The 11,228-nt window shown below is 33.1% G+C and overlaps 1 protein-coding gene across 2 annotated transcripts; it reads right to left on the bottom strand.

The window, feature by feature from the left end:
* Nucleotides 1–4,861: 4,861 nt before the first annotated feature.
* LOC143570372 (carbonic anhydrase) lies at nt 4,862–8,625 on the bottom strand. 2 transcript variants are annotated; one of them, XM_077056036.1, is made up of 9 exons: nt 8,366–8,625; nt 7,425–7,477; nt 7,190–7,333; nt 7,052–7,100; nt 6,685–6,855; nt 6,184–6,269; nt 5,532–5,637; nt 5,257–5,415; nt 4,862–5,057 (listed from the first exon to the last, which is right to left on the bottom strand). In XM_077056036.1, the coding sequence occupies exons 1-9, from the start codon at nt 8,570–8,572 to the stop codon at nt 5,016–5,018; spliced, it is 1,017 nt and encodes a 338-aa protein (XP_076912151.1). In that variant the 5' UTR covers nt 8,573–8,625; the 3' UTR covers nt 4,862–5,015. The 2 variants fall into 2 exon arrangements, with proteins under 2 accessions (XP_076912151.1, XP_076912152.1); XM_077056037.1 differs by having other exon boundaries at nt 5,245–5,415; nt 8,366–8,623.
* Between the last annotated feature and the right edge of the window lie 2,603 nt (nt 8,626–11,228).

Below are 11,228 nucleotides of genomic sequence, written 5' to 3'. Positions count from 1 at the left end.
CGAATGACTTTATCCAAGAGTTTAAAAATATTTCTACCCGTGTGCGGGTAATCAAACAATTGAAACGCAACGGTTCGTTTCATCATTTGCCACGACCGGGGGTCAACCCAATGAGCCGTCACACAAATGTATGAGTCGGGCGAACCATTAGGTACCGACCACACATCCGTGGTTAAGTTCACACCAGTTTGTAAGTTTGAAAAGTATGAAATTAGTTCGGATTTAGCGTTTTTCCATGCTTTAAGCATATCTCTTCTAAGGGTCGAACGACTTACGTGTTGGTAGCGTGGTTGAACATACGTTTGCATCATCTGCGTGAATTGAGGGTTGTCGAAGTGGTTGAAAGGAAGTGATTGTTGAATCACAAAGTTGCCAAACTGTTGACGTACCGCTTCAAGGTCGTACGTAAACACCGTTCCTTGATTCGTCATCTCCGGCTGCGAACTACTTCCGGATTCGTCCTTCAAGACCTTGCAAGAGGGCTTTTCTACATGAGCTCTTAAACTGGAGTTTGCTTCTTTGTTATAAAACTTCAAACAATGTTTGCATCTAGCTTTTTGGGTTCCGTTAGACATTTCGCATAGGTCGAAATGTTGCCAAATATCTTGGTTTCGTTTCGTGGGGATGACCCGAACGACGGTTTCTCCCGTGTTCGAGGCACCCATGTTGACCGATGAAGCAGCACTTTGGGAGGCCATGATAATCGACTACGAATTAAGAGTGGTATACTCGAGTATGAAATAAACGACTACGAAAGAAGAGCGTTTGGAGTTGTATAATCGCGTATGAAATAAACGTTTAGAGCTTTTGGAGTTGTATAATCAAGTGTGATCTAACCAATACCCAACCTAAACTATATATAGATGTTTGTGGGGGTAAAATGGTAAAAAAACCAAAAAAAAACGGCTAAAAAACGGTCAAAAACACAAAAAAACGGCTATAAGGCCGTTTGGTAACGTTCGAAAACCGGTTAAACCGGTTAACCGGTTATTAAAAAACCGGTTAAACCGGTTTTTTTTATAACGGTAATAACCGGTTATTTTAAAAACCGGTTAACCGGTTTTTTAATAACCGGTTATTAAAAAAAACCGGTTTTTTTTATAACCGGTTATAAAACCGGTTTTGGGTCCAAAACTTATAACCGATACGTAAACCGGTTACGTAAACCGGTCAAACCGGTTTTTAAAAAAACCGGTTTTTAAAAAACCGGTTTTCGGTTAAACCGGCCAAACCGGTTCCGTAACCGGTTTTTTTGACCACCTCTAGCTATGGCTAGAGAGGTATGACTTGTAAATCAATAAAACTTTTGTAATCAAAGAAACTTTTTTTTTTTATATATAAAAATAAATCTGCACTAGGGATGTGCGTGGTGCGGTTTTCTGCTAAAACCAAACCGAAAACCAAAACTTCGGTTTTTGGATTTTTTGAAACCGTTTGGTTTCGGTGTTTTCGTTTTTTTCGGATTTTGCCATTTGAGCTTGAAAGTTTTAGGCCGAAAACAAAGTTGGCAAAAAATAATGAATTTAGATATAAACAATTTTGTTAATTGTAAAATAATAGACTATTATAGATTTAACCAAAAGTATTTGAGTTAAATATTTATTAAATTCTTATAATTACTTAATATAAAATATAAAAAACAAAAGATTAGGAATTCTGTTCGGTTCGGTTTTTTCGGTTTTTATTACATGCAAAACAAAGCCGAACCGTTAGTTCGGTTTTTACAAAAATGTAATACCAATCCGCCAGTTTTTGTTTCGGTTTGGATCGTTTTTTCGGTTTCTTGCACACATTGAGTTATATATATGTATATATTTACAGGAAGTTGAGAACAACTCAGCTTCAAGTCAGGTATTCTGGCTTTTAAAAGAGAGCGAGTTAACTCCTAGTAACGCAAACATTTTGGATGGTCGGTACGCCGTGTTTGGATACGTGACGCATAATGAGGACTTTTTAGCCGATTTGAAGGTTGGAGATGTAATCGATTCGAGTCAAGTGGTTTCAGGGTTGGATAATCTTGTTAATCCAAGCTACAAGATTAACAAGATTGCTGGTTAATTTGTCAATTTTCATTATCTTATGAGGTATGGTTTATGAGGAAAATTGTTGTAATGTACAATACTTATATTTTTGTTTTTATAACTATTGTATTTCTTATATATGGAAACATTTTTTTTCTGCTAAAATAATTAGATTGTATTGTAAACATAATATATAATCTTCTGCTCAATTTATGCTTCCATAAAAACACATTAGAAATTTTAAGGTATATATATAAAGAGGCAACCAAACAAAACACGCGTTTTATAACAACGAATCGATCAGTTATCCCAGCTCCTATCATCGGGTTTTCCTCTTGCATTCGGTATACTTCACTAATATAAAAAACCACGAGAAACCGATGCAACTCTATTCGAGTTCTAATGTTAGATGTTTCTATTTTCACAATTACAATCTACAGCAGATATGAAAGAAAACAAAACAATAACTAATTAATTATTACTGTTTTTTTTATGAATGTTGGTTTTAAATAATCCCAACTACTGACTATTGACATATAACAGTCCCAGCTAACAAGTTGACTGCTGGTGGTACCATCTTTTAACGTATTTGTTCATGACGGAACATGACTAACATAATACTAACGACGTTAGAATTTAATCAATTGCCCAATTATAGGTTATTTGCCAATAGTCAATAGTTGGGATTATTAAAAACAGATTTTCCCGTGACCTGCAGATAACGTCGTTAGAATTCTGTTAGTAGCGGACCATTGGGAACAAATATGTGAAAAGATGGGACCGTAAGCAATCAACTCGTTAGTTGGGACTGATATTTGCCTATAGTTATAAGTGAAAAGATGGGACCGTAAGCAATCAACTCGTTAGTTGGGACTGATATTTGCCAATAGTTAATATTTGGGATTATTTAAAATCAACATTCCTTTTTTATATATATAAACCCATTTAATACATTAAAGAGTAATACCTACATCGAAATAGAAGGGCAAACGAGTAACAAGTTGTGCTACCAACCCTTTTTAGATAGCAAAATTAAGTCGTTTAAAAATATTATTCATAGATCGTGGGGTCATAACATTACTATTCATGATCTGTTGAACATGACTAACTAGCTCTACAATCTCATGTGCTTAGGAAACCAAACATATAAATGCGCTAGGACACGGCTAACTAGATAGTCTAAGTTTCTTAAATTACAATTTTAGTTCAACATTTTGGATAAACATAACACATTTAGTCTACGAATTGAAAGTACAAAAAGTTTCTTTTCCTGCGAAACATAACACAATATGATAGTGTAATTATACTACCGTCTACAATACATATATGAAACATAGTGTAACCCTTTAAGTTAGTTACGCGTACCAGTCCTTTTAAGCTACATATATACAGCGTAGTGTAATTATAATACCAATACACAATGCAATCCATATTCAAGTCGTTCTTCTTCCTTCAGATTTTCCATTTCAATTTTCCCTATATATACAATAAAATGTTTTAATTTGTAGGTTGATTTGTTAGTTATTAATTATTATGAGAACCGAGACACCTATACACGTCCCAGCTTCAAACAGATAAATTTATGTTAAATGCATTCAAAACTGAGACATGTATATGGAAATTATTATAAACAATACTTGATCCAACGAAAGTGACATATTTTTTTTTACCATGTTCTCTGGTAAGCGTTAAGAAACGATGAACCAAATTCATAACATAGGAGTGGAGGGCATTTGGAATGCTTACTAAGGAGATTCAAATACATATGTAATCAGCTTTAAAACTTTATTACGCTTTTTTTGTAATGTTTTAAGACACGCCGGTTCACGCATGTTGCTAAACCAACCTTTAAAAATATTATAATTGATCCAGACAATGTGTCATTAAAACATCACATCAGACAAATCATTCGCATGCTTTGTGCACGCGTGTCAGAATGCTTCGCACTAATTAGAGTTTAGACTCCAATTTATTCTTGGTTGCTAAAGGAAAAATAAACAAGGTTCTTAGTTATATACAACTCCAACTCCATTTCCTTGTTTCAAGTTCCACATTATTATGAGCATTTATAATTTTATAAATAATTCATACTAGCTCTATGTTTTACACACACTAGCTTATCAGGACAATCTCATTAAAGAGAATATTATCCCATGAATAAATAGCTATATAACTTATAGATAAGTATAATTATTTGTGTACAAATTAATGTACAATAATCCATCCAACTATTTTTTCCACATTCATATTTGTGTGTTGCAAGATTCTGCTAAAGAATGACAAAATTCGTCATTAGTAAGAAGATGCCACACCTTAAGTTTGCGACATCTATTTTAGGCTAGACCTGTCAGAATCAGAGTAAAATATTCCATATGCTCGGTTAGAGCTTGCGAGTCTTGGTCAAGTCAATGTCCTTAAAGCTCTATGAACGATAACATAAAGTTTACGAGTCTTGGTCAAGTCAATGTTTTTAAGAAATACCCCAAGACTATCGACTTGGGGCGTTTTAGGTAAACTGGCTTGACATTCTCTAAAAAAATACAATAAAAATAATATTCTAATGAAAATGGTTTTATATTGTTCTTAATATATATATCTTGTTAAGACAATCATGCTAACGTTTGCGGTGTGTTAATACGGATTATAATTCAATAGTAGTATCCATAATACGTTATTTAGCGACACCAAGTGATCGATTAATCAATCATCCCGATAAGAGTAATTTTACCATGTTTTTTTTTCTTACTATCGACTTCAAAATTCATCCTATTTTGGATGCTAAATCTAGTAATTGTGCCCGTTTACTAAGTACATGGACGGTCCAGATCTTTGTTCCCACAAAAACATAACATTTTATCTTAATGGATCGATCCGAAAAACTTGTTATTTAGAATTGTGATGGGTCTACATGGTTATGAATTGTTTATAGAAAACTTGACATGTACATAACCATCCCTTAAGCTTCATCTTTGTGACTCAAAGAAACATCACCTCTTAGAAGAGCTTCCAATGCAATATAGTGGCAACATCTTTTACCTACCAAAGGGAAATAAAAGAAAAATAACCATATATAATATAGTAACCGCTTTAATTATATTATAACATATCATATCATATCATATATGATATTCATATATGATCGTAACAACAATATTATATTCCCTTCTACTTATTCAAAATACAAAACGGGAACGAAGGGGTGGTTTTAAAATAGAGTTTTTACTCGCGGTCATACAGAGGTAGGAGTCGAAAGCCCAAAGTCAAGTGACCATAGCTCAAAGGTCCCGTTAACAAAGTCGTAGTGACCGCCCTTGAGTGTTAGTGTTTTCTTCACTAATCCTTCCCTTACAAACGGGTATGTCAACAGATTTCCGAGTGATACATTCACAGCTTCCTACACACCCAAGACACATATCAACATATCTAGTCACACACACACACATATATATATATATATATATATTTATTTATTTATTTATTTGTACACACTTAGCTCAACATTTTATTTACCTTTTCACATTGCACACATTGATCATCAAGGCCTATACTGCTGTGTTCTGCTACCACTTTCGACTTTGCGGGGAGACATACTTTCACCCAAGACTCAATGAAATCACTGCCAACACATGATATATAAAGTTGCTTATATTTCAGAGTAAACTACGGTTTTCGTTCATGTGGTTTGTCTAAATATGTGATTTTAGTCAAATAGTTTCAAATTTACAATTTTCGTCCCTATAGTTTCATTTTACTTGCAATTAAACCCAAATTTATCAACTCCGTTAAGTATGGTCGTTAAACTCATCAGCATGCCCATCACGTGAGGGCCAGGTTTGTTATTTTTCTCCCCAAATAAACCGTATTCCTAATTCGCAAGTCCCCTCAATTGAGAGGCTAGGGTGTATTTGAGGGGGAAAAAAGACAAAACGGCCTCTCACGTGAAAAGTACACTAATGGATTTAACGACCAGATTTAGCAGGATTAATGAATTCAGATTTAATTGCAAATGAAATAAAATCATAGGGACGAAAATTGCAAATTTGAAACTATTAGACTAAACTGCAGATTTGGACAAACCACATGGACGAAAACCACAGTTCACTCTATATTTTAAGTAGAGAACTGTAAAAACCATGATATAGTCAGATACAAGGAAACTTACGTCGTGTGAGGTCCTTCATCTGGGAAAGTCATGAGACCCTTGATTCCTCCACAACGACTATGCCCGATTACAATAATTTCACTTACCTACACGAACCCATCGTCATTAATCATCTCAATTATTTCATATTGTTAGTAAAGTTTATTATCCATCATAGTTATCATGTTTTGCTTTATTATATATTGTTAAGGTTGTTTGTTACTTAGACATATTATATATATATCGTAAATATTATAATAAAAGGATCCAATTACAATAGAAATGCGGGTAAGTGGGCAATAAGCTGCGCCGCCACCCCCTTTTGAATGGCAAAACCGATCCTACTAAAAACAAAGTTATCATTTTTCGGCGTCGTTGAGTTACTTTGATAGTTCTAATAGTTATTGACGTTTTATCATTATAATTAGATGGTTAGACTAATCATATATTTAATGTAAGTTTTCTATATAAAGGTATCCGATTTTCGGTTATTCAATACATATATAGAAAATAAGTTCATACCTTTAGATGCAAAACTGCATACTCAACAGCAGCTCCTACTCCAGCATATTTATTCTTGTCAAAAGGAGGGACCATGTTGGCAACATTACGGACCACAAAAGCCTCACCGGGCTGGAAATCGAGCACGTGTGATGGGCAAACACGCGAGTCTGAGCATGCAAACACCATGAACTGTTACACATATATAACGTACCGGTGTTAGTTTTTAAACCACCACATTTTTGGGGGGTTTCATTAATGATTATCATAAGTATTAAAAACGGTCATGTTCAAGTGTGTGCTAATTAGGGTTGATGATTCTGACACGAATAAATATACGATCGCGTTCAAGAGTAGAATTAGAACTAGAACATGAACATGACTAGACCTTTGGGCTTTGGCCTTGGGAAAGCTCATTGTACAAGGTTGGGTTTGTTCTGCATACATGTGCACCAAATAATGTTACATTAGACATAATGTCACAAAAAAAAAAAACTTTAAAAATATGTTTAAAGTTATATTTTACTCGTATTTCTCTCTCTTGAACGTTATGAAGCCGGATTTGATCCTCTCAACAGGGTCAAATGGAGCCTTGGTGGCGGGTGCTGCGGCTTGAGCTGTGATGTTGTCGATTCTTGCAGCCGCCGTTGGTTCTAACTCGCCCCTTTCGCTGTTTAATAATCGAAAATTACATTTAATATAATAAATTAATGTGTTAAAAGTGAAAATGTTGGTGTAAAATACGTTTGGTTGCAACTTACATGAGAAGTCTCTTGAGGTCGGCAATGGCTTCTTCGTATGATTCATTTTCTGTCTGCAAACATGTTTATTAATCAAGTTCAATTTCAAGTTCGAGTCTACTTAAATCTCGTCAAATTTATAAAATTTACAAGTAGCTCGATAAAAAATTACTAGAAGTAGCTTGTCATTTAGACTCATAATGAACAAAACATACATTTTGTAATTCTTTTGTGCTCCATTTCTAGTTGCATACACTTATTTAATAGGACATTTAAAAATAATAATGTTGGTTTAAACTTAGTCACACATTTTAATAATTCTTACTCTTTATATTTTTATTATAGTCTTTTGCAGGCTGTTCAACAAGAAAACTCGAGTCAAAATTTTGTACTCTAACCAATAAAATACGAACCGAGTTAACTCGAGTCAACATGTTCGTCCAACCTTGATATACAACTCGAATTTAATTCTTTTTCATTTAATTCTCAAATAACAAAGATTCAAATTAATATTACCAATCTATAAGTAAAAGAAATAAGAAATAGCACATTTCATAATTTTTATTTTTTCTTCAAATAACAATTCTTTTCATTACTAAACTAAAAAAATTACAATCAAGAGTAGACTTGAAAATATGTATGAATCAACAAGAAAACTACCTTATATTGTATTATTTTATATATAATACAAGTCATATCTAGCTCGAATCAAATTAATTCGAGCTAAATATGATGAACCTAATAAAAAATATATAATTTGGAAAAATCACTACCTTGAATCCTCTATGTTATAATGTCTTTTAATAAACATATTATATATTACACTAATCAGCAGCGCAACTTATTGTCTGTTTACCTTATGTTACTACGTAAACAGTACACTTTGAATATCATTTTTACTATAACTAAACAAAATATCTAGAGGGTTACATATATCTCAGTTTAACATATCCAAAGCGTACCCAATTAGGTGTGATGATGGGAGCAGGCGCCGCGAACACAGGCTCGTTACGAATGAGACTAGGAGGAGTTGAAGATGACGATGACGACGAGGATGAGTTGCATGTAAACCTTGCGGAAAACAAACCGGATTTAACTGAAGACTTCTTTAGAGATGAAGCATTGAGGAAAGATGGAGCATTAATAGCGAAAGCAGTGGCGGTCGACATTGTTCGCAAACTTAATATTCGCAACTGACATCGATCAGATATCGGTTCGGGAATTTATAGTAGTGTTTAGATAAACCGATGAGGTATGAGCGTTCCAAATCATTCACAAGATTTCGTCTTTATGTATATATACAGAAGTTAATTCTTATTGTTGGTTTCAGTTTTATTGTTTTTGGTTTGATTTGTTTTCTAGGCAAAAACTAAAGTTGATTATATTATAAAGTTTAGGGCCCATGCATTACTGGCCGCCACGGATATCTTGCATGGTGCTATACGTATACGTACGTATATATTATTATATATTATATATTATTATATTAATATATAACTAGAATTTAGGCCCGCTCTTCGCGATGGGGCCACTGAACCGGAAAAAAACATACGTAAAAACGTTAAACCACGAACACGTTGCAAGTTGACGCGAATTCATGCATTTTGTATCAGGTTACAACATTAAAACTTAACAAGTAATAAATCCTTCAATGCCAAAATACAACAAATTATCACATGTAATTAAAACCAAAAAACCGGAACGTTATAGTTGTGAACGATGCAAATTTTGTTAGTATCGGCGGCATAAACATAAATTCGTAAACATGAATTTGTAAGAAAAAAACATATTTAAAAGGCTTAAACGTCGAAGCATTGATATAAAAACATATGATGACGGGAAATTAAAATTCTTAGGGCCCATGCCATTACTGGCCGCCACGGATATCTTGCATAGGGGTGTTATTCGGGTTTGTTTTTCGGGTTTCAGGTTTTTCGGGTCGGGTTATTCGGGTTTCAAAGTTTTAAATCTTGACCCGAAATCCAACCCAAATCTCTCATGGGTTTTTCGGGATCGGGTAATTCGGGTTCGGGTTTTTTCGGGTTGGGTTAATTGGGTTTCGAGTATCCTAAAAAAAATAACAAAAAACCAAAAAAAAATTAAAAACTAAAATACTAAAATTAAAACAACATATTCTTCTTTGCTTATAACACATATAATCTAATAATAAACTAACCTTACTTGATAAAACAATTCAAAAGAAGAGTAAAACTAACTCGAAACATAATCGTATTTAATCGGGCGTGATTTGGTTGTTCGATTACGGTTGCTATAAGTAATAAACGGAATTCATAAATTAATAATTAGAAATCGATCCATAATAGTTAGAATGACAACAATCGATTAGAACCAGATTCTGATAACTTTAGTGACTAAGACTTAGCCTCTTATACATATAAATATATTTAATTTCAAAACTAAAAGTTTATTCGGGTTGGCCCAAATCTTCTAATTCAAACCCGAGAACCAACCCGAATTACTTCGGTTCGGGTTCGGGTTAGTCTTTTCTCGGGTTCGGGTTCTTCGAGTCGGGTTAGTTCGGGTTCGAATACGTGTTTTTTCGGGTTGGGTTTCGAGTTTCGGGTAAAAGTGACAGCCCTAATCTTGCATGGTGCTATATGTATACGTACGTATATATATAATATATATATATATATATATATATTATATAAATATATAATATATGTCCTTATTTGGTCATGATCAAGTGATATGAAGATGGAGTTTTATATACTTTTGTAGATCTAAATAATGAACTATATATGAACTAGTGAAAGTTAAGTTTAGAACCATGAAATCAATCACATATTTATATATATATATATGTGTGTTTTTTTTGTTGACATATAGCCAATTTGGTTGATGTACGAATTGGTTTTTGGGTACGTGCTACGCATACTAGGTAACAAGGGACGTAACACACATTTTATAGTACCATACATGTCCGTATAACTATGTACCATACATGTTCATATAACCAGTCATTTTTCAAATGAGATAATAGAAACGCTCAAAGTTCTTGACTGTACTTAATAATTTTAAGTATAAAAGTTATATGGTTTAAAAGAAAAGGTTAACAATAGAGGCTTTTCTAGTTTTGTTTTTTTTTTAACCCTTCTAGCCATAATTTTTACATTTGATTATTTCTTGAGTTTCCTAACTCATTTTCATTTTTCAATCTATTAATTTCTTCAAAAACTTTAAATATGGTTTTAATACACAAAATCAATTAACCAAAATGCAAGTTCATACACCTCACTAAATCTAGGCAGATAGTATTATATATGTCATGATCATTGATGAATGGTCATGGATGAAGGAGGATGTATACATCTTAGGTGTGAGATTAATCATGTTACCTTACCATGAATGTCAATATGTGGTTGCCAATAACAGAAAATGACCCTTGGGGACGAAGTGTCTAGAAGCATTTTATTTTTGAATTTTGAATATCAAACCATGAGACCAACATTAAAAATATATGTATATATATATATATTATATATATAATATATATATAAACGAAAACAAAAAAAATCCTACGTGTCGCGATGTGGTCGCCCCCTTTTTTTGGAGTCACCAGATTTGTTTGATTTTTAAATGGAGGCTTCTCATGCATTTGACCCGAATTCATGGGTATGGGTCTTACCAAACCCAGATATTCCTTAAACGGGTTATAATATCTCATTATATTAAAAATTATTCTTACCAAATTATTGATGTAAAAATCTTATAAAATAGGATATAATAAAAATTAATATCTTATTTATTTTTAAAAAAGATATATATATTATTTAAATTAAAAAAAAACCAATTTGATAGTAA

This window comes from Bidens hawaiensis, unplaced genomic scaffold, assembly GCF_021521415.1.
Source record: "Bidens hawaiensis isolate Kalapana, Puna unplaced genomic scaffold, B.hawaiensis_p1.1 tig00024901_1, whole genome shotgun sequence".
Classification (NCBI taxonomy): Eukaryota; Viridiplantae; Streptophyta; class Magnoliopsida; order Asterales; family Asteraceae; genus Bidens; species Bidens hawaiensis.
This window is presented reverse-complemented; position numbering and strand designations above follow the sequence as displayed.

Excerpts from the sequence above, each read along its gene's own strand:
- LOC143570372 (XM_077056036.1), bottom strand. The coding sequence starts at position 8,572 with ATGTCGACCGCCACTGCTTTCGCTATTAATGCTCCATCTTTCCTCAAT. Across the intron at positions 7,478-8,365 it reads CCATCATCACACCTAATTGG|ACAGAAAATGAATCATACGA; the intron begins GTACGCTTTGGA and ends ACATGTTTGCAG. Across the intron at positions 5,058-5,256 it reads GGCTTTCGACTCCTACCTCT|GTAAAAGATGTTGCCACTAT; the intron begins GTATGACCGCGA and ends TCCCTTTGGTAG.